Source organism: Bos indicus, chromosome 1, assembly GCF_029378745.1.
Source record: "Bos indicus isolate NIAB-ARS_2022 breed Sahiwal x Tharparkar chromosome 1, NIAB-ARS_B.indTharparkar_mat_pri_1.0, whole genome shotgun sequence".
Classification (NCBI taxonomy): domain Eukaryota; kingdom Metazoa; phylum Chordata; class Mammalia; order Artiodactyla; family Bovidae; genus Bos; species Bos indicus.
Window position 1 is genome coordinate 16,071,079 of NC_091760.1, and position 25,469 is coordinate 16,096,547.

General features: G+C 33.8%; 1 protein-coding gene across 2 annotated transcripts in view; it reads right to left on the reverse strand.

The window, feature by feature from the left end:
* The window catches only part of NCAM2 (neural cell adhesion molecule 2), a 568,800-nt gene that overhangs the window by 39,789 nt on the left and 503,542 nt on the right, over positions 1-25,469 (reverse strand). Inside the window, exons 15-16 of one of the 2 annotated variants that reach the window (XM_070786219.1) lie at positions 9,764-9,944; positions 107-3,658 (exon numbers count right to left, since the gene is read on the reverse strand). In XM_070786219.1, coding sequence (XP_070642320.1) covers positions 3,552-3,658; positions 9,764-9,944 — 288 coding nt within the window. In that variant the 3' untranslated portion in view covers positions 107-3,551. Of the gene's footprint in view, positions 1-106; positions 3,659-9,763; positions 9,945-25,469 lie in introns of those variants that run through there. The other variant, XM_070786214.1, reaches the window with a different exon arrangement.

Consider the following 25,469-nt stretch of genomic DNA (forward strand, 5'->3'; position numbering starts at 1 on the left):
ATCTCTAGAATTTATTTATTTAACATTATTAAACCCTTGAGATACTTTAAGCTAATTAAAAAAAATTTAAGGAAAATGAAGTCATTAAGAGTTTCAATCATTTTCATGTCTACCAGCAAAGAACGCAGATAAGTACATAAGTACATTTGCATAATAGTTTGGAAAAAATATGGGTATAGGGTTTATAAAATGTTTTTATTCTCAATGGATAACAGTATTAGAACAGAAAAGACAAAAATGAAATTAACTTAAGGTTCTCCCATATAAGACAATATTTTTCATAGGAAAGGTTTTATTGCTGCCTCTTAGGCATAATCTGTTAACATATCTGAAATGTAGTTTGATCGACCTTAGAGCAATCTGATAAATAATTAGAGCTTGAATTGGGGTCAAGAGATCAGTAGGGATAAATGATAAATGGATAAAAGAAGATAAACTTGGAAAGGGTTGGAAGAAGAAAAATGATTTCAAGTGTATATAAAAACATAATCAGAATGCTCTATGTGCAAATAATGGTAACTATGCATAAGCAAATCAACCTAACTTTATAACTGGTATAATATGGTCTAAGCAAACTGTTAAAATGATCTAACATTTGACGATACAATACATACAACAATGAACATAGGTACATATTTCTGATTAAATATAATGAATAACATAAAACTCACCTTACACACAAGTTCATATTTATACATTTAGGCACAAAATTTTATTGAAAAATCCACTGGATTAAAAAAAAATATTGGATGATGCTAGGAGAATTTTTACATCTTGGTTAGCAATAATCACATTTCCTTAGATCTACAGCAGATTTCAATTAGACAAAACATACTGTCAGACTTGATGGTTGTACATAACAAAAGTAAAACTCAAGTAATAAAAAATAGAATTCAGCAACATTTACATTTATTACAATGTAAAATAACAATCAGACAAGGTAATTTATGCTCTCTAAGGTTTCACTTTTTGAAATGCAACCGCTGCATTGCTTATAGTTTTGTGCTCTCCTATTTCTTATAGACATAAGGCAAAGCACGGGGTTTATATTTTAATATGTCGAGAATATTTTTTAACTTACGCACGTCTTAGAACTGTAAAATAACTGTTCGTCTAAGAATAGAAACTTGGCCAAATAATAAATAGCTTATTAATTTTAGGATTAATATCTTGACTTGGACTTAGATGTTTAAAAAACATAAATGAACAACTTTATTAAGTGCAAGTAATTCCGCTAAGATACTAGAATTTTAATTTTAGGTTCTTTTCTGACCTGTCCAAATATCAGCCAAAGTATCATGTAAGCTAGACTGAGTGTTCTTCATATCACTGTTTGTGACTTTGAATTATAGATTATGAATGGTATGGGGAGGGAGGGGGGAGGAGGGTTCAGGATGGGGAACACATGAGAAATAAAGGAATAAAAAATTTAAAAAAAAATTAAAAAAAAAATAAAGCTCAACATTCAGAAAACTAAAATAAAATAAAATAAAATAAAATTTCAAAAAAAAATCAACTCTCTTATCTTACTAAAGACATATTACATGTTCTCTACAAAAGTATTTCATAATCATGTACTACATCAAGATAATTTCTATGACTATTATGGAAATATTTATAATACTGGCAAGATCCAGTCAGGTTATAACAAATGGAAAAATTTGTTCATGCAAGTGTTCCTGGAACTCCTTTCTTTCCTAGCACTTGTTACACATCAGTAGTCAACACATCTGCAAGTATTATCCAAATCCATGGAATGTGAGATGCAATCATGGAATGTAGTATGAAATTATAGTTAGTTCTTCAATACACAGAAACACTGGTTATTTTAATTTTAAAACTAGAACATTTCCAATAAATAGGTTAAATCCCCACACTGCATGAATTGGTAGGAGGAAATCCCTTTGTCTCAGCAGGGGAGAAAGAAGTGTATTTAACCTGTAAATGGGTCACTTCTGCATTCTTTAGATTTGCTGTTAGCTCAGAAGAAAGAAGTATAGCAGTGGACAGCAAAGAGTTTGGAAAGATGAGTTACAGAAAACAGACTACCAAAGGTTGGTCCACCTTTACATCTTACATAATAGGATCCTGTAAGTATTTCATTGAAGACATAAAAACAATAAATACAACAAAACAAATTGTTTTTGATGAATGAATCTCAAAGCCCAGAAATCAATCATTTGATTTACCATGTGAGCCACTGTCATTCTTGTTAATACATGTAAATTTGATTTCCTCCTAATTATCTTGAATACATAGTAAGAATTACTTGCTAGACTGTAGCTGGGAGTTAAAAAAAAACACACACAAAATACTTCTTTCTTATTTTGTAATGAATGAAATGTGAAAATAACAATCATTACTCATGCTACTCCATCAAACCAAGCCTCCTCTCAGTGCTGGAATCTAGTAACACGTCCTCATCTCAGTTCCATCTTCTGGAAAGTAGTGGCTAAAACATTTACTTCCCTCTGATCTTGCAAAGAAACTGACTCAGGTTTCCAGGAAAAAGTAATAAGATTTTATGTTGGAACATGAATACTAGATGTTACCGCAAAACACAATTCAAACCTAGTACACAGGGTGCAACTTTAAAAATATAATCAGCTTTAACTTACTATTTACTTTGGGACAATTGCAGAAAGGTAGTTTTATTTAATGAAAACTAAAAGTCTAGATTTTTGGTATTCAAATTGAAGAAATGAATCTGGTTCACTTTAATTCCTTATGATATTTTATGTCAATAAGAGGAAAATCAGGCAGTACATAAGACATACACATTTAATGTAATAAAAGCTATCAGGTTTATGTTTTATATAAATAGTAAACTATGAAATATTATGTTTACAAAGTTCTAAACCTACATTCAAAGGAATAACAATCAAGTCAATATGAAAGAGCCACAATTCTACATCACAAAATTTCTATTTATACAATATTTGGCCATGGATATTGAGTTATATTTGTAAAATAATCAAATTAAATAATATTAGATATAGCAAATGCTTAAGTTTTAAATGGACTTCTGTGGTGGCTCACACAGATGGTAAAGAGTCCCCCTGCAAAGAAGGAGACCAGGGTTTGATCCCTGGGTCAGAAAGACCTCTTGGAGAAGGGAATGGCTACCCACTCCAGTAGTCTTGCCTGGAAAATTTCATGGACAGAGGAGTCTGGTAGGCTACACAGATCATGGGGTCACAAAGAGTCAGACACAGCTGAGTGACTAGCACTTTCATTTTTAAGTTCAAATAAAAGTGACATGACAGTTAAGAAGGCCAACTTTAGAAATTAAAAAAAGTTGAGAATGAAACAAGTTACTCTGTGAACTAGTACTTGGAAGAAACAATCTTGGTTCAATGTCCTTCTGTGATTTCCCAACAAATATATCTATTTTAAAGGTCAGCAATTTGGGGTAGGGAAAAAAGGCTCACTATTTGTGGGTGAGGACACATGCATATTTAGTTGGACTTTAGAAAATATTTTATTGCAATTATAGATTAGTCTTGTAAGTTTTCAGGGCAAAAAAGGAAATATATGATATAGCAACAACATTAAAACATGCAAGACAAACTTATGACTATAATGAAAGAAAATGCAGCAGCATTCAGCTGCCATGACTGGCTTCCATTTTCGCTTTTATTCGCTTCACAGCATTTATCTGTATGATGAAAATTATTTTTGAAAGTAGAACAAGAAAAAAATAATTAAGGAAAAAGAGTAGAGTTATAAACATGAAAATAAAGGAAAAGAAAAAAGTGACAGTAGGAAAGAAAAAAGGAGAAAATAATTAATACAAGATGTACACAAAGCTACTACCAATTACCTACAAAAAATATTTTGATACAAGACAAAGAATAAAAAAATCTAGTATAAAATGCTTCTAAATTTTTGTCACATATTAAAAATATAACTGAGACTCAATATAAATAATGTTTATTTCACATAACATAGACATTAGTTATATCACTGATTTCTCAAATGTGAACATTGTAAATATTTTATACTGAAGATACAACTTTTTAGAAAAAGGTCACCAGTCATTCCACAGTGTCACTGGTAAATTCACACTGTTACTTAAATATGAGCTCATCATATTCTGTAAAGTTTGCTAATAGTACTTTTTTTGCTATCATATTTTCTTAGAAAACACATTTAATAAGAATAGCTATATTTTAATAATGAATGAATTACCAAGAAATATAATTAAAATTATAAGTTCATGCAATGAAAATTTGCAAAAGAATAGAAGCGAGGAACATTAACTCAACTGGCCATTGGTACATGTGACACATATGTTATTGTTTCTCATTTAAAATAATTTTGAGAAACAAAGATAATGAAAATAGTTTACAGAAATTTATTTTTATATTATGGGCTAAACCAAATAAATATTGTCTTGAACGTATGATTAGTATTTAAACTTGGCTGAGATTTCCACACTGTTAAAATGAAGTTCTTCCCCATTAATTGAACTTCAACCTCACCATTATTTTAGAATTTCTTTCTATTCTAAAACAATCATAACCTTAAGAAAACATTTTAGTATTTGCCATAAACTTGAATATTTTATTTTCTGTTCATGTTATTTGGAGATGAAATATACACTAGTCTTGTTGAAAGTAGAGTTGAATGCCATCAAAATAATTTCACTCAATAGTTCATTATTTGTATAATCAAAAGTTGATTATAATAAAAACTAACTGAAAAAATGTTAGCAATATATGTATTGGTGATGATTTATGTCACTTCTCTATATGGATAGAATTATGTGTCACCAAATTATATTGAGTCAATGTAAATATTAAACATGTCTTCAATTCATAGTAACAAGAAAAGAAAAAGGAAGCAGTTGCTAAAAGGTACTAAGGTGGTTTTTGGGTTTTGGTTAAACAAACAATATTAAACATGTTGTAAAGCCAAAATAAATTGCGAAAAATATTTTCAGAGTAATTTTATTACCAAGAATTTTTTAAGGCATTATATTATAGTCATTCTAGCATGTTAGGAATATTTTTAGCCATTGAAATTACAGAGAAAATGAATAAATATCATTTTATCAGTCTCTAGTTCCATAGATGATTTTATAGTCAGTTTTACAAGAGTAATTTGTCATCCACCAAATATTTTCAATGTTTATAAAGTAAAATGAGATAGAATTATGCTGTATGAATATCCCAAATTGATTGTGGTTGTTATTTTGCACACTTTTTTTGTGAATCAAGGGACACAACATTCAAAATAAACACATATTTAATAAGTGAGAATAGGAAAATATCACTAATCATAAAATATTTTTAAAATCTGAACCATAAACTATTGACTGATGTTGTGTCCACTAAAATACATACATAGAGAAGCCACTATTATGAATAGAATGTATTACATATGAATGTTAGATAAGCCTATTGTTAAAAATTAGTCCCTCAGTCCAACAAATAAATATACTCTAGATTTAGCTTGTTGCTTTAAAGAGTTAAATATATCTGAATGTACATAAGTAATGTTTTTTTTTAATTCGAAGTCTGTATACTTTATTTTGACAGTCTATAATACATGCTATTTAAAATATAAATTAAAACTAAATTAACTTCTAAATGTCATATATTTTTCCAATTAAATAAGACAAGATTTGCCAGTTTATTAAATATAACTGATTTAAAATATGCTTGAATTTATAATGTGTGTTTTAAAATGGAATAAGAAATTATGAGTAATTATGCTGAAAGTATATAAATATATTTTATTCTATTTTGCTGATACATAATTTTAATTCTATAGTATTTTGTGGGTTTAAAGGCTCCCCAGTCTACCGTCAACCATCACAGCTTCTAAAATTGCCCCAAGAATCCTCCTAGGGCTAAATCAAACAATTTTTGAACTATAAGGGTATATCTTTTATCTGTCTTTCCCTAAGACCTCAGTAGTCTCTGGATTTAGTCACAAAAATTATACATTATTTTGTAACATATTTATAGATAAAATAAATCATGTATTGCTTCCCCTTTTCCAGTAAGCTGCTGTATCAGCTGTACAGTTTAGAGTGTATGAATCCTATCTCCTACCTTCTCAGATAGTTTTGTCTCTACATCTGTGACTTTTCCTTGACTGATTGATCTGTTACATCAGCTGTGTAACATGCTCTAGCCTTTTTCATCATAAAAGTCCTTCTAACACTGACATCTTCCCTGCTCTGCTCACCTTCATACAAAACTTGAAAACCTTAAATTAACATGGAGTCTACACCTGCTAACTTTCCATATGATCCTCAGCCCTTGTCCACCTAATTTCTTTCCCTCAAATTTCAGCACAGCTGTAAACAGACTTCACATTTCTTTCAAATGAGTTTCATTAACCTCTCAGCAGCTTCTGGAGGGACAAATGTGATTGATAACTTTTCTTCTGGAAATATGACTGCCTCTCAACTTTCAAAATATTACAGCCTTGCATTTTTCCAGGAACTCTATGACATCTTAGTCTCATTGGAGGTGGGGTGGGGTTGCTTTCCTCTTCATGTATATTACAGTTCCCTGGGATACAGCTATTAACACTCTATTATCCTTCAATACCTCAACAAGTACCCTGTGAATACCGATGCTGTACCAGACACCCTTCTAGGTACTGGGAAGCACTTATGAGTATCACAGACATCATTTATTTTTCATAAGGTGTAGATATTACTCACTGTGCGGTTTTATCCTCACACAGGCCTAAATACCAGTCACTCTTAAGGCTGACAACATCACAGTGCATGTTTTCAAGTCATGGCTGTCATCTTGTCGCCATACACACATATCTAACATCTATTTGACATTTTAAAGTTAATGAATAACGAACTGATCTTATGTTTGATATTTATTCTAAAACTGCTGCTCTGTTTATAAGATTCTTTACCTGCAGAAATGATACCAACAATGTTAGAGTTGTCCAAGCAAGAAACTCAAAAGTCATCAATATCTACTGAATCCACTCTTTTAAACAGGCAGGATAGTCTACATCTACAGTGTGCCTGGAATTTATTCACTGTTTTCTTTCTTTTTTTTTTTTTACTGTAACCACATTTTTTTAAAGCATTCATGTTCATCTATCTCTTGCTTCTACCAAGATGAACAAGATTAATCTGTGTAAAATGTCCATATGCTCATGTAATTTCCCTGCTTCAAATGATTTCTTATGACTTTCAGGATCTGTTTTATTTACATGGTTTTTAGAAAATTTTGGATTATATAGGTCACATGTCCCTCTGAATCCTTATTTTTGTTCACACACCTCCATGTTCTTTTCCAGCCATGCTTTTGCTAGGTCTTAAAGCAAATCAACATTTTTTTTTTCCCCTCAAAAACTTCTTTATTTCCCTTGAAGGCTCACTCCGTACAAGTTTCTTTCAGAAAGTCACTTTCCAAGGGAATCCTTTCTTAACCCCCATCTAATTCTATAAACTAGCTAAACTTGCCTAAGACTTTCCTGGCAGCATATTGCACCAGCATATCTTAGTTGTAATTACTTGGTGGTTATTCTCATTCTTGGTTTATGTCTATCTTCCCTCTAGATTGTACAGTCTTTGAGTACAGGAGCCAGTTTCATTTTTTTCAGAGATAATTTCTCTGTACACATCATAGTACTTTTTACAAAGCAAGACCCTAATAAATACCCGGAATGAATGAATGAATAAATCTTAATATTGCAGAACCAGAAGAAACTAGTGTAGAGATTAGGAAATATGCATCAAGAGAAGCCAAATGACATGAGCAAAGTTCAAACTATAAATTGTTTTCCTTCTAGGCAGTGCTTGCAAACTGACTTTCCAAAATTGAAATAAAAATTTTTATAGTAAATAAATCATAGAATACTTTACTTATTTCTGTGCCTACATATATATGTTACATATATACACACACACACATATATATATACACACATATATAGTCTGTATTTACTTTTTGAATTATACTTACTATTCATTTTATTAACAACATTGTCTTAAAAAATAGCATAGCAAGAACTCTGGGAGTGTAATGTAACCTGCTTGAAATCTATATATTTATTTTTTTTACAGTTTGTGTTTTATCTATAAAATATAACTAAAATACTGCCTTTCATTTCATAAAATATTCATTTTAATCTTGATAAAAGTAATTATTCTCCCCAAGTATATGAGCTAAATTAAAAATGCATGGGAATGAATTTCACTCTTGCAATCTTCTTTTGAAGATTCTGACTCAGATTAAGAATCATATTTTTATCATGGTCTGATATCTTCAAAGAGGATAATTTCTACAAATGCAATTCCTTTTAACTCTAGAAGCAGTTATTGATGTTTAAACTCACAGAAACAACAAACTTGATAGTTCATTCAACCATTCTTCTTATTTAGGTGTATCATCTTAAAGGACATGGAATTTGTCATATGATTTAGAGCAGCTCTGATCTTGAACAAATACTTTAACTTCTCACAACTATATCTATAAAATGAGGATAGCTCTTACTTGCTCAACTCAGATTCAGGAATAAAATAAGGTCATAAATGCAAAAGTACTTTATAAATTATAAAAAGTGCCACTATAATATAAGATATCCAGCTATCCATATTATTTCTAGATACTTCCAACTTCCTAATTTCAAGTTATAATTGGAAATACTTATTAATTATGTAATACAAAGCTATGATATAAATTAATTTTAAACCAAGCAATAGTAGTTACTTTTTAATAGATTATTGCATAAATCTGCTTTCAATTGAAAAATGACATAACAAAGCCATACCAATGAATCTAATATTAATTTGAAATTACAAGAGGATTAAATAACATGACTAAACTGACAAATTTTATGTTTTCCAGTCTCAAAAATATGCAGCAATACTGATACTCAACTATAATATGACTTAAATAAGTCATGTTTATGAATATACAGTTATGATATCTCATTGATATATAAAATATATGTGTACATATACATGTATGTATAGAATTTACCATTAAATATTAAATATAATATGTGAAAGAACAATTAATATTAAAATATGACCAATATGACAACTCATTGACAGAGTTAACTAACTGAGTCAGGACAAATTCTTGCATATCCACCTTCATGGCATGTATCTGAAAAAAAAATTTGATATACCTTCTACAGATTTTGATAACATCACTAGCATAAAATGATGTAAGCACTATTAACTATTAAAAGTAGTCACCAGTGTGCTGAGACTGCCAGTGATGAGTGGCCTGAAACGTTTTGACCTTCTTTGTAACTCTATTCACTGTTCTTTCTAAGGGGTATCTGTGGTTGTTTCTGCCTCATTGTGTGATAGAGTTTATCTTTTCAAACACAACTTGCTTGGTTAGGCATGAATGGGCTCATCATTATCTTTGGCCATATTTCATAAGTGGAGGACTGGGCCCCATGTGTTTGGCAGAGAAGTTTTCTCCTTTGTAAAAGCTTTTTCTGGGCTCAAAGAATATTTTTCATGTTGATTTTCAACAGTTTCTTTTATCCTCTAACCTCCCCTTCTGCTCATTCTCTCTCTCTACCACTTCAACCACTAAAGTCTAAAATTTTCAAAGTGCATTTACAAATGAACCAATCTTTTGGCAACAGCAATTGAGAAATCATGATTAAGACATGTAAATAACCATGACTAAAACCTAGAATGTTACCTCCTGCTATAAAATTATGCTTTCAATATCAAGAAAAAAATCCAGAAGTGTTATAAAAGATACTATCGTATTTCTTTTTAGCCAGTGAAAGCACATGGTTTGCTTACCTTTAATAATGTTGGGCTTAGGCGGCATGCTGAATTCATAGACTGTTGGTTCTGAATATCCCAATCTATTGGCAGCTGTAATTTGAACTTCATATCCCATTGTCCACTGTAGATGCTCCAAAATAATGTGGTCTTTATTTCCCTGCACTTTTTTCTCTAGCCACTGATCTTCTTTATCTTTCTGCAAAGTCAATACAAACATATTTTGTAAATACCCATGCACTAAAGTTGTGATCTTTAAAAAAATAATTTATCTTGAAATGGAGTGAGTGAGTTTATTAAAATCAAAAAAGGATATTTCCTCTTTCACTGGGATAAATTAAACTATATATAGATGAAGTTATTTCTAAGGTTTTTCTCCACTAAATATTTAATGCTTTTTAAATTTGCTGAAAAGTGATGATTCATAACTAATACTTGACAATTCAAATGATAATTCACCTCCATTAAGAGTTTTTAAAATTTCACATATAATAATTGCTATTTATTCACTTTGTTGATTATTAATAATTTTGTAAATAGGGACTATAAAATATTATATATAGAAAAAGCTTAGTATGTCCATTAAAATAGTTACCAGAGACTATTGTCTGGGGCACGTGGGAGGAGGTGTGTTAAAAATAAAGTCTGTATTTTTTAAATAGATTAAAATTTTAACCATAATTTTTAATACTATGTTTCAGACTTATAATGAAACAACATGTGACAAAAATTATTACCTTTAAATAGGTTATTAGAATAAGAAAATAAAAAGTAATATCCTATTCTTGAACATTCTACACTTAAATCCTGAATCTTTTTCTAAAATAAATATTTTGGAAAACATGATATTTGAATTACCATTTATTTGAAAAAAATACTATGACTACAGTCATCAATAATTGAAATAATATATGGATTAAGCTATCTTTAACAATGCAAACATTCGGTCGTGCAGTGTGTTAACAATCTGAACACAGGTTAAGTGTTGAAACAGTAATCTCTCTGCTACTGTCCCTCAACTCTATTACAGAAAAAGGGTAGCAGCTGCCTCTGTTACTTTCTTGAGGAAGCAATGAGGAACACTGAGTAATTATGCATTCCAGGGCATTAAGAATCATTACCACTTAACAAGTAGTTAATTAGCATTAAAGAGAAAGTAGTTCTACAATGTGAGTGTCCCTCTGTTGTTTGGACTCTTTGCAACTCATGGCCTGAAGTCTGTCAGGCTCCTCTTTCCATGGTATTTTCCAAGCAAGAAAGTGGAGTGGGTGGCCATTTCCTTCTCCAGGGCATCTTCTCAACCCAGGGATAGAACTGACATCTCTTGCATCTCCTGCATTGGCAGGCAGGTTCTTTACCACTAGCACCACCTGGGAAGCCCTGTTTCTATAATAGCTATACAGAGTAGAAATGATATTTTCTGAAATCACATATCTAATAATCCATTCCTGCAACTGAAAATCTCAATTTACCAGAATTGTAATTATAAATATACTGTAACCTGGCCATAGTGATAGATAGATATATAGACAGAGCAACAGATCCATTGATTGATCCTTTTTTAACCTCAGAGCTCAATCTAGTATTACTTAATTTTGAGCCAACATTTTAGAATACTTACTTGACTAGAAAAAATAATAACATTTTCTACATTTATGGTGAAAATTGAGGATTTATTATCTAAAATCAAATTGTGGAAGTTAAATTCACTATTGCATTAAATTGACAGTATCAATAATACAAATATGAAGTATCCTTCAAAAGGAGATAAGACTTCATTACAGCTTTGGTACCATTCTAAGATTCTCTTTTCTTTATAATTATTTTTGGTTCTGCAGAACTTTTATTATAAAGGAAATCAACTGGTCTCTTTTATTGTTTCATCTAAAACTGGAGGTATTACTCACCTCCCCACAGTGAGGCCAAGGACTTTGGACAAGCACTTAGAATTATCATATAAACAAGGGGTATGTTCCTTTGCTTTTAAGACTTATAAATCAATTTATTAGACTAGGCTGGTGTCCGTGTTATAAAGTGTGTTGGAAAAGCCACTGGAAAACAACAATTTGGACCAGGAAACTTTGCAACTCATCTAAGCCACTAAATGACTAGTAAATTTAAGGAAGGATCCTAGGTGTGTTTTTCAAGTGTTTGGGACAACTGTATCACTAGCCATGATTATCCCAACATCTGCTTTCTTCATCATTTGTCAATTATTCAGTCTTTAGTATGGTAGTGAGACTGTTCTAGAAATATGAACACAATAGTTAGCAAGAATGTACAACACTTATTTCAGAGTATACAAACCAGCATAGAAAGAGGACATGAAGTCTGAAAAACAAGAAGGTGTTTTGTGAGTATATATTAATAACAGGAAGGATTAAGACAGTCTAGGAACCCGGAAGGTTTTCTCAAGGGAGGTAACGTCAAATTAATAGGAAATAAGAAATTCCAGTTCCATTTTTCTTTTCATTCTTCCTCACTGAGTTAATGAAGATGTGATTCCTTCACAGAAGTTTTAAATTGCCAAAATAGTCAAAATGATTGAAAACCTCAGAAAGATGCAGAACCACTGGGAGATGCAAAAAAGTAGCCACTTTATGTTTATTGTTATAGGTATTGACAAAAAAAAAGCTACAAAAATCTCCACTTAAAAGTAATTTTAGATCATATATGATATATGACTTATAAACACAAACATACATACACAGCACATAAAATACATATAAAATATTTGATACATTATAAATTGTATGTATACACAATTCAGAGAGGACAAGGTGAGAAATAGGAAGACTGAAGAATTAGATAAGGATAAAGGCTGAGCACCGAAGAATTGATGCTTTTGAACTTTGGTGTTGGAGAAGACACTTGAGAATCCCTTGGACTGCAAGGAGATCCAACGAGTCCATTCTGAAGATCAGCCCTGGGATTTCTTTGGAAGGAATGATGTTGAAGCTGAAACTCCAGTACTTTGGCCACCTCATGTGAAGAGTTGACTCACTGGAAAAGACTCTGATGCTGGGAGGGATTGGAGGCAGGAGGAGAAGGGGACGACAGAGGATGAGATGGCTGGATGGCATCACTGACTCGATGGACGTGAGTCTGAGTGAACTCCGGGAGTTGGTGATGGACAGGGAGGCCTGGCGTGCTGTGATTCATGGGGTCACGAAGAGTTGGACATGACTGAGCGGCTGAACTGAACTGAAAGGTTACACAGAGCAGTAGAAAGTAGCCCCGGTGGGCATCCCCTTACCCAATTATTCAGTATAAATTCTATTTAACTATGAAATACTGGTGAAAGTGAGTATTTGTGCGGAAATTTGGAGTTGAATTTTGTTTTGGATTTGAATGGAGATGTAGGAGAAAGAGCCAGAAAATAAGCCAGCAGCTGATATCTGGATTACCCCAAGATACAATTCATTATTCAGAAGGATGAATAGGCTTCATGTCCTTTAGGTAATCTTCCAAAAATATTTCTGAGAATTGAGCATTTGAAGTGAAACTTCCAGATTAGTCCAAGACAGGCTGATAGACTTTTAAATCACCAATCACTTAACTCTCAGTTGTTGAGGCTCTTAATATAATGAATTAAAAGCCCTTCCATCATTTTAGATAGTTGGACTGATGGCCTAAAGGAACCAAAAGGAGCTCTAATATTTTCCCTAATTTAAATCAATTTCATTTTCCATTCACCATTAGACAAGGAGGTTTTTTAATCCCTTAATTGTTATTCCTAGGGAATACGGAAAAAATAAAGTGGGTGTTACCAAATACTCCCCTAGGCATCAAAATCTCATTTATGCATTTGTAGAGTGCCTGATTTAAGAATTTAAATGCCTAGGGAACAATTTAAGATAATCTAGTTGCAAACGTTACCCTAGGTAATTTAATGTGATGATTTGCTGAATAGAGCTATTATTAATAAGCCAATTAAAAGTTGAAGGGCAGCTACTAAAAAAAAAAAAATGGTCATTTACTTTGATATAGCTTCTCTTAAGCAATCCTTTTTGTTAAAATATAGGCAGCAGAGCCATATGACAGTTAAGGGGACACTTTAAAAGTTATTCTAAAATCATAATATCAGTAAATAGATATCAGTTGTAACTTCTCCCTTTTCATTTTCTAATTTTATTGATTTGAGTCCTCTCCCCTCTCCCCCTCTTTTTTTGGATGAATATGGCCAAAGATTTATTGATTTCATTTATCTTCTCAAGGAACTGGCTTTTAGTTTCGTTGGTCTTGGTTATTGTTTTCTTATCTCTATTTCATTTATTTCGCAATGACCCTTATGACTTCTTTCCTTCTACTAAGTTTGGGTTTGTTTATTCTACTGTCTCTAATTACTTCAGGAGTAAGGTTAGGTTGCTTAATTGAGAGATTTCTTTTTTCCTAAGGTAAGATTGTGTTGCAATAAACTTCCCTCTTAGAACCACTTTTGCTGTGTCAGATAAATTTTAGATACCCAACTGATTGCAGAGTTTCAAAGAACAGCAAGGAGAGATAACAAAGCCTTCTTAGTGAATGATGCAAAGAAACAAAGGAAAACAATAAGAATGGGAAAGACTTGAATCTCTTCAAGAAAATTAGAAATACCAAGGGAATATTTCATGTGAAGATGGGAAAAATAAAGAACAGAAACAGCAAGGACCTAACAGAGGAGGAAGAGATTAAGCAGTGGTGGCAAGGATATACAGAACTATACAAAAAAAGTATTAATAACTCAGATAACCATGATGGTGTGGTCACTCACCTACAGCCAGACATCCTGGCATGTGAAGTCAAGTGGGCCTTAGGAAGCATTACTATGGACAAAGTTAATGTAGGTAAAGGAATACCAGCTGAGCTATTTCAAATCCTAAAAGATGATGCTGGTAAAGTGGTGTACTCAAAATACCAGCAAATATGGAAATCTCAGCAATGGCCAAAGGATTGGAAAAAGTCAGTTTTCATTCTAATTCCAAAGAAGGGCAATCAAAGAACATTCAAACTACTGCACAACTGTACTCATTACACATGCTAACAAGGTAATGCTCAAAATCCCTCAAGCTAGGCTTCAACAGTTTGTGAATCAAAGAAGGGTTCAGGATGGGGAACATGCATACACCAGTGCCAGATTCATGATGATGTATGGCAAAACCAATACAATATTGTAAAGTAATTAGCCTCCAATTAAAATAAATGAATTTATATTAAAAAACAACAACAACAACAACTTCCAGATGTACAAGCTGGACTTAGAAAAGGGAGAGGAACTAGAGATCAAATTGCCAACATCATTTGGATCACAGAAAAAGCAAGGGAATTCCAGAAAAACACCTACTTATGCTTCATTGACATGCTAAAGCCTTTGACTCTGTGGATCACATAAACTGTGGACATTTTTAAAAAGATGGGAATACCAGACCACCTAACCTGCCTCCTGACAAACCTGTATGCAGGTCAAGAAGCAACAGTTAGAACTGGACATGGAAAAACAGACTGGTTCCCAAGGGAAGGAGGAGTACATCAAGGCTGTATATTGTCATCCTGTTTATTTAAATTCTATGCAGAGTGCATCATGCAAAATGCTGGGAAGGATGACTCACAAGCTGGAATCAAGATTGCTGGGAGAAATATCAATAACCTCAGATAGGCAGATGATACCACCCTTATGGCAGAAAGTGAAGAACTAAAGAGCTTCTTGATGAGAGTGAAAGAGGAGACTGAAAAAGTTAGCTTAAAGGTCAACATTCAGAAAACTAAGATCATGGCATCCAGTCCCATCACTTCATGGCAAATAGATGCGGAAACAGTGGAAACAATGGCTGACTATTTTTCTGGGCTCCAAAATCACTGCAGATGGTGACTGCAGTCATGAAATTAAAAGACATTTACTCCTTGGAAGGAAAGTTACGACCAAGCTAGACAGCATATTAAAAAGCAGAGACATCACTTTGTTAACAAAGGTTCATCTAGTGAAGGCTATTGGTTTTTCCAGTAGTCATGTATGGATGTGAGAGCTGGACTATAAAAAAAGCTGAGAGTCAAAAGATTGATGCTTTTGACATGTGGTGTTGGAGAAGACTCTTGAGAGTCCCTTGGACTGCGAGGAGATCAAACCAGTCAATCCTAAAGGAAATCAACCCTGAATATTCACTGGAAGAAATGATGCCAACGCTGAAGCTCCAATATTTTGGCCACCTGATGCAAAGAGTTGACTCACTGGAAAACACACTGATGATAGGAAAGATTGAGGGCAAGAGGAGAAAGGGATGACAAATGATGGTATGATTGGATGGCATCACTGATTCAATGGACATGAGTTTGAGCAAACTCTGGGAGACGGTGAAGAACAGAAAAACCTGGTGTGCTGCAGTCCATGGTGTTTCAAAGAATTGGACACCACTCAGCGACTGAATAACAACACAGATTTTGTGCAGTTCTGTTTCATTGTCACTTCTTTCTAATTTTTTTTTTATTTATTTCTTATTTGTTACAAGGAAGCTTCACCTCACACTGGTCAGAATGGCCATCATTAAAAAAAACAACAAAAAAAAAACTACAAACAATGAATACCTGAGAGGGTGTGGAGAAAAGAGAGCTCACCTATACTATCAGTAGGAATGTAAATTGGTAAAGCCAATTGGGAGAACAGTACAAAGATCCTCAAAAAACTAAAAATACAGCTACCCTATCATCCATCAGTCCCCCTTCTGGGCATATCTCAGAAGAAACACATACTTTGAAAAGATATATGCACCTTAAAGTTCACCATAGCACTATTCAAAATATCCAGGACATAGAAGCAACCTAAACATCCATCAACAGAGAATAAAGATTAGTGTGTGTGCTCACTCTCTCAGTTGTGTCTGTCTGTTTCCTACCCCAGGGACTGTAGCCTGCCAGGCTCCTCTTTACATGCAATTTCCCAGGCAAGAATACGGAAGTGAGTTGCCATTTCCTATTCCAGAGGATCTTCCCTACCTAGGGACTGAACCCACATGTCTTGTGTATCCTGCATTGGCAGATGGATTCTTTACCACTGTGCCACCTGGAAAGCCCAAATATGTGGTACATATACACAGTGGAATATCACTCAGCCATAAAAAAGAATGAATTAATGTCATTGCAATAACATGGATGGACCTAGAGATCATCATTCTGAGTGAATAGTTCAGAGAGAAAAAGAGACATCTCCTATGATATTGCTTATATATGGAATCCAAAAGATAGTACAAATGAATCTATTTAAGAAACAGAAAGTCACTGATGTAGAAAACAAACTTATGGTTATGAGGGCCATAAAGGAGGAGAGAGGGATAAATTGGGAGATGGGATTGACATACAGGCACTACTACATACAAAATATATAATAAGAACCTACTGTAGAGCACAGGCAACTCTACTCAATTCTTTGTAAAAATATTAGTATTTAGGGAAAGATTTGCCATCATCTGTATAGAGAGGAGATTGAAGGAGAGATAGAGAGGGTCTTGGCTTTATTATTTATGAACTTGACTTGTTATTCCTTGACTGTTTTTATTCATAATGAAAAATCTACTAAGTTTCTTTCCAAAGTCTCAGAATATATACGGTCAATATCATCTTAAATAAAAGCTGAATAATTATGAAAGGGAAGGCCAACAGACGAGGTGAGCTCCTGCTAACGATTAATGTTAAATCCCTGTGATTCCAATGTGTTTCAATTTAAGATTTTGTGTTCACGTGCAAGGCACCTTGTAACTCCTGGACTTCCTGGTACATGTATGACTTTACAGAAGGCTGAAAATTTTCTGAAGCTCTGCTTGTTACTCTGAATATGAGCGGTGATTTAGCAATCTGGATAATGTATAGACACACACACACATTTCATTGTGACTGGGAAAGATGCAAGTTTTAAAAGTTTTTAGGAGAGTTTCAGGATCTAACCCCCTTTTAAGTATTATTATAGCTGATTTAAACTGCCTTTCTTTCAGGTACTGAAGCTTGGTGAACTTTTGTAAATTGGACTTTATGTATTTCTACTCTCCATCATCCAGGTATGTCTTGAAGAAAAAATAAGTTCTAATTTTTCCTATTCATCACCTTCTGTGTGCTCATATTCCATGAAAATTCACACAGTGAAAGTTTTTTACCCATATATTTAGTATTTCTTGTATTTATTAATCTAGATACAGGATCATTTATAATAGCATAACATAGACCAACTTATTCATTGAGTTGTCAGTGTACTTATTCATTCAGACAATTAGTCTATTTGATGTTATCACTACAAGGGTGATTACAAATCATTATTTTCACTAGCAGCAAAGAAAAAAATACCCCAAAAAGTTTAGGACTTTTTTGGAGAGAAATATCAATAACCTCAGATATGCAGATGACACCACCCTTATGGCAGAAAGTGAAGAGGAACTAAAAAGCCTCTTGATGAAAGTGAAAGAGGAGAGTGAAAAAGTTGGCTGAAAGCTCAACATTCACAAAACTAAGATCATGGCATCTGGTCCCATCACTTCATGGCAAATAGATGGGGAAACAATGGAAACAGTGTCAGACTTTATTTTTCTGGGATCCAAAATCACTGCAGATGGTGATTGCAGCCATGAAATTAAAAGACACTGACTCCTTGGAAGGAAAGTTATGACCAACCTAGATAGCATATTAAAAAGCAGAGACATTACTTTGCCAACAAAGGCCCATCTAGTCAAGGCTATGGTTTTTCCAGTGGTCATGTATGGATGTGAGAGTTGGACTGTGAAAAAAGCTGAGTGCCAAAGAATTGATGCTTTTGAACTGTGGCATTGGAGAAGACTCTTGAGAGTCCCTTGGACTGCAAGGAGATCCAACCAGTCCATTCTAAAGGAGATCAGTCCTGGGTGTTCATTGGAAGGACTGATGCTAAAGTTGAAACTCCAATACTTTGGCCACCTCATGCGAAGAATTGACTCATTGGAAAAGACCCTGATGCTGTTGGGGGCAGGAGGAGAAGGGGACGACAGAGGATGAGATGGCTGGATGGCATCACCGACTCCATGGACATGAGTTTGAGTAAACTCCGGGAGTTGGTGATGGGCAGGGAGGCCTGGCGTGCTGCGTTTCATGGGGTTGCAAAGAGTCGGACACGACTCTGCGACTGAACTGGAACTGGAACTGGAATGTCCATAGCTATTCAGTGGTTGAAAATATTTCAAAACATAACTGGATGGCTTTAAATAAATGTCAGTATGCACACCTAAATATAATTAAACCTACAAATTAGTTACTAGCAAATTATTTACAATTGATTTTAAAATAAGTTCTCTCAACAATAAAATCTCAATGCTACTTACTATTATTATTTTAATATAAATTTATTTATTTTAATCGGAGTTTAATTACTTTACAGTATTGTATTGGTTTTGCCATACATCAACATAAATCCGCTACGGGTGTATACATGTTCCCCATCCTGAACCCCCCTCCCTCCTCTATTTATTATTTAATAGTTTTTAAAAAATTATCTTTTTTTCCCCCTCTGGTCATTGAGATACTTAGTCAAGCTTAAGAAGTTCAATTACGACCTAGAAACATATGCTAGAGCAGTGTTGCTAGTCCCTAAAGTATATTTTCAAAATTGATGTTATTTTATGAATTTTATATAGCCCTTCTTAGATCAGGCAATTTTTTTAATTTACAAAAATTAAGTGATAGGATCTGATACCTATCATCCAGTGAGAAAAGTGAAAAACTGATGAAAGCATATAAAAAACTTATTAAATTATGTAGAGTTTAATTGACACTACAATATGAAGTAGGTAAAAATATTCTGTACATGAAATGACTACTTTAATTTTTCTATACACATTATGACATTAATGTTTGTCTTTATTTTCCAAATACATTGTTTAATCTCACTGCCTTATTAGAGATGTTAATTTTCACAAAGGGTCCATGGAAACATCTAATTCTGTTTTTATTACCCTAGTTCTGGTCTCATAAATTCTGTCTTCCAACCTAGTCTTCTGCATTGCAGGCAGATTCTTTACCATCTGAACCACCAGGGAAGCCTCCTCTATCTACTAGAGGACAATATATAATGTTTCTTGATTCATTATCTATAGGAAGTTAAACATTCTGTATATTACAATATTATTGGTCTTTGTTTTCCAGTTAAAGGCAGGTGTAAATACTCAGATATGATGTCTGCTATAAGTCAACACTCACATAAGGTATGTACTATATGCATTTTGTTGTTCCTAGATTATAAAACATATAGTCCTGTGCACAGGAGAGTTAAATGATAGTGTCAAAGAAGCAGTCAAGTAAAAATCATAAGCATGTTTCTTACTTTCTGAATTTACCGATTTAATTTCCCTATAGGCTGTCCAATTAAAAATCCATCGCATATAGCTAAATAAAATTTCAAGTTGTTCAACTGCTCTTTACTCCACTGTGTAATTCATTCATTTTGAGGAACTAATATTAATAGATGAAATGGCTTGGAATCATACAAAGGAAAGAGATAATTAAGCTATTTTTGAAATAGTTATTATTTCAATACAAGTGCAAATGTCAAGGCAAATACTGCTACATGTTTAGCGACCTAATTTTGAACATGTAAGTTTTTAACATGAAAAGTGACCTATTGAGAAAGAAAATATGGAGAAAATTATTTTTTCCCAAGATGGGATATTGTTTAACCACATGAATATAACTTTATACTGAATTTTGGAATTTTCAATTGGACCTGCAGAGTATGATTGTATGCAGGAGGAGGAGGGAAAGAAAAATTTAGGGATATGGAGATTATATTAGTGTTTTGGAGTACAAGGCATGTGTGCGTGGTCAGTCACTACTCAGTCCTGTCTGACTCTTTGCAGCCCCATGGACTGTAGCTCACCAGGCTCCTCTGTCCATGGAATTCTCCAGGCAAGAATACTGGAGTGGATTGCCATTTCCTTCTCCAGGGTATCTTCTCAGCCCAGGGATCAAAACTTCACATCTCTCGCGTTTCTTTCATTGGCAGGCAGATTCTTTACCTCTGCATCACCTGGGAAACCCATACAAGGCATACCACTAAATGATTTGGTAAAGATGAAGTGAGTCAGAATGGCTGTATTTGGAGGCAGAGTAGATAGGTAAGCTGAGTTAAGATGGGAGAGTGATTGAGGAGACAATTTAATCTCCGCAGGCATATTTAAACTCAGCCCTTACTGTCACAAAATTGTTTCTGACTATAGACTCATGCTTTGTTCCCATTGATACTCATGACTAAGCCATTCAAATTCTGTAAGTTTCAGTTTGTCCATTTAAAACTGTCAGAAAATGTCTTTTATATATGATTATATATTTTTCTGCCTTTTTTTTTTTTTGGCCTAAAAGTTAGCAATAACTTCCTTGTAATACAGAGGGTGTGAGGAATTACTTTTACAAATCTTACCATAGAAGCCCAATTTCCTTAATAAAGCAGTGTTCTCTGCTAAAACACCTGTAGGCTTTAGTGTAGTAACCCAGTAATCGATTATTAGTCAATTATTGCTTTGTTAAAATTATGCTAACAATCATTTCAATTATGATCTTTAAAAAAGAGATCTATGAATTTTGGTATTTATAAACAGCTGGATAGTGAAAATTAAGAGTAAGTATATGGTGATGAAAGGTATGGCCAGGAGAAATGAGATGGAATTGAGGAAGAACTAAAACTTTCTTTTATTGTCAAAGTAAACTTATATACTGAGTAAACAGGCAGAAGCAGGGCATTGCTAATACTAGGTTGGTTGGGGATAGGTGGGGGAACAAATGTAAAATAATGGAAGCTAGAGATTTACTGAAAGAAAAAACAAAACAAAACAAAATCTGTGCTGGTTCAAATCTTAATCTGAGTCACATCAACTGTGTGTAAAGGTAAAATACCCTGATGACTGCTGTAAATTTGAATCTCTAAAAATTTTCTAGTCTTATTATACTTAATACTATACTTACTTATGTCCATGTATGTTTTGCATATAACTTCTCATAAAACTAATTCTAATCTTCATTAAGGAAAGGACAATACATTTTGGCAGCATTTTAAATGGCAATTTATGTTTTCAAATATATACATATATTTCCATTTGAATGTCTATTTCCATTTTGTGACTCTTATTGGCTCTAAACAGATATAGTAATACTCTAATGAACATTTTTGGTTTCAACTACTTGCAATAGAGTAAGTGGGGTTGGGAGATGCAACACATACTGTAATGGGTGGTTGAGTTCTGGATGGCCCACTATCAGGCACCCAAAGTGCCAACAGTGTGTCTTTTTAGATATATAGGATTCACAACAGACAGTACTGCTATAGACTAAATTATGTATACCCCTTCATATTAATATGTTAAAGTTCTAACCTCCCACGTGATTCTATTAGGAGATGTAGCCTTTACAGAGGTAATTAAGGAGTTGACTCATTGGAAAAGACTCTGATGCTGGGAGGGATTGGGGGCAGGAGGAAAAGGGGATGACAGAGGATGAGATGGCTGGATGGCATCACCGACTTGATGGATGTGAGTCTGAGTGAACTCCGGGAGTTGGTGATGGACAGGGAGGCCTGGCATGCTGCAATTCATGAGGTCACAAAGAATCAGACACGACTGAGCGACTGAACTGAACTGAACTGAAGCTTACATGAGGTCCTTAGGATGGAGTCCTAATCCAAAAGGACTTCTATTTTCATAAAAAGAGGAAGAAATATTTTCATAAAAAGAGGAAGAGATGTGTGCGCACAGAAAAAAAGGCCATGTGAAGACACAACAAGTAGGTAGCCATCTACAAGCCAAGCAGATAGGCCTCAGAATAAACAAATCTGCTGACACCTTGATCTTGGACTTCCAGACTCCGTAACTGTGAGAAAACACATTTGTGTTGCTAAAGCCACTTGGTCTGTATTATTTTGTTATGGTAGCCCTAGCAGATTAATACAGCCTTTATAATGAGAAAGATAATTAACAGTATGTTGATGATGCCAATGTTTAGCCGACCCACCTCCCAGATATAATACTTTTCATTTAGTGATGGTCATGAGCCATATTCTATCTGCTGCTGCTGCTAAGTCGCTTCAGTCATGTCCGACTCTGTGCAACCCCATAGACGGCAGCCCACCAGGATTCTCCAGGCAAGAACACTGGAGTGGGTTGCCATTTCCTTCTCCAATGCATGAAAGTGAAAAGTGGAAGTGAAGTCACGTGGTCGTGTACGACTCTTCACGACCCCATGGACTGCAGCCTACCAGGCTGCTCCATCCATGGGATTTTCCAAGCAAGAGTACTGGAGTGGGGTGCCATTGCCTTCTCCGATATTCTATCTAATGAGACATAATTCTAATTCTGCTTGATGTAGCTTTTGAAAACTGTGTAGAGTCTGCTGGAAAAACAAATTCATCTTAAACATCTTGTTGCTCCTTTTCATCCTTTAGCTCTCTTCATATTCTAAATGGAGATGTGCGGGCAACATCTTAGTACACAATATAATCTATATGAAGACAAAAGCCAGCATGCTAAGGATGAAAGAACATAAGGAAAAGCAATTTGCATGTTTGACTGTATAGGTGAACAAAATCATAGCATTCCAAAAATATACATGCTATGTAATATAAAACCACTAACAGAGGAAGAAAAGATATAATCTGAAATCACATTGGTATCATCAGTCAGAATTAATGATTCTGTTTAAACTCAATAAAACATTTGTGCATTTTCTAATACCAACTCTTTAGATAGCCAAGCATAGCTTTTAGTTTTAGGTAGAAATTATACATACACAGAGTACTTTAAACATATTTTTACAACTTACTGAATTTCTGAGTTCACCATGGTATTTTACTGAGGTTATCTATAAGTTCTTACCATCCATCTGTATTTTGCATAATAAATTTTTCTGGGCACAAAGGTATGCTACAATCTGCGTTCAAGTTTTTTTATCCCAGTTTAATTCCACTAATTTCTTTCAAGCCTGTGGCCCTTACAGAGAGACTTTCACTTTCAAACAGTTTCCAGATGGCCAAGTAAGAATAACCGAAAACTGGGTTTGACTAGAAAGATACCATCAGAGTCAGAGAGAAACAAGTGAGCCATTCAGAGTTGTTTTGGAATGGGGGCATGGAGCCTCCATAGCAGATTAGCCATAAGACACACATAGCTGTTCATCATCCCCAGTATGAAACCTGCAACAAAAAGACATCCTGGGAAGGGGATATCAATCAGAAATTTAACAGGTTGAACTGAGGTCTAAACTTAAATATTGACATAAGACACTCAAAATTAAACTCCCTTTTTTCCTACCCTTCAAAATTTAGATGTTTGAATTTGAAAGCAACAATATTATAACTTAGAAGATTGTGGATTTGTGGGAAAACAGTTAAAAATTCATCTACCTACTGCTGCTGCTGCTGTTAAGTCACTTCAGTCGTGTCTGACTCTGTGCCACCCCATAGACGGCAGCCCACCAGGCTCCCCCGTCACTGGGATTCTCCAGGCAAGAACACTGGAGTGGGTACTATTAAGGAGCAACTGCACTGTTTTTTAAAATATAATGTACTTGGAAGGTAGTAATAAGTTCAGTAAACATAAGCATGAAATTGAGACATTATGGTGCTAATCATAAACATTAGTAAGACAGAAGGTAGAAAAATTAAATTATAAATAATACAATCACTTAAATTTCCAAAGTATGCCTGATGTAGTGAAAAGGGGGAATAATTTTTCAACCTGTTTTGTAAGGGCACTATTACACTGACAACATAAAACAAATACAAAATGCCATCATGACAACTGGAAGCTAGATAAACTTTTAAATTTGGTGTAACACTTCAAAAATTACAAGAAATGAGTAGGTGATATAAATTTAAAAAGATGTATATGAATTAAAAATGATAGTAGCACATGCATTTGAAAAGGAAATAGGCTTAAGGGAACTTATTCACTAAAGTGAATTTTGAAAGGGTGAAAAGGAAAAAAATAAATAGAATTGATATGCTATAATGGGGATAATCATGTTGCTGTTTAGTCACTAAGTCATGTCTGACTTTTTGAGACCCCATGAACTGTAGCCCACCAGGGTCCACTGTCCATGGGATTCTCCAGGCAAAAATACTGGAGTGGGTTGCCATTTCCTTCAGGGGATCTTCCCAACCCAGGGATTGAATCTGCATCTCCTACCTTAGATAGATTCTTTACCACTGAGCCAAGGATAATAATAACCATTAGTAAATAAACTTTACATAATTTAATATAAAATTGTGTTCCGCCTTTTAACATATTCTACACTAAATACTCAGTGGTTCTTATGGTAAAGCTGTTAACAGAAATCACCTCTAGTGAGCTTTGGTATTATTTTTCAGATGAAGGTAGAGTCCATCAGGTGACTTTTCCATCACTCTGTAAAACAAGAGATCCTTCTTTCCCTATATAGATGACAAGTCCCACGGCAGCTTTCAGTTGTTCAAAATCCCATATGAGTTAGTGCTAAGTAAACTTGAAGAAATCTATTCCCTCTTTCTCAAGTTAAATGTGGCCATTATTTGTTAAAAGAGTGATTTATTTTCTACAATCCATTTAAATAGTAATGCACTTTGAGTCAATAAAAATTTAATAATTCATAAAAATTAATTATGAAGTAATTTTGAGTTGTGAATCCTACTTAAAGTAACTAAAATTGAAAAGATAGCTTAGTTTGAAGTTATTAAAATCAAGTAGAATAGAAGGTGAAATATTCTGCTAAACTCAGAAAG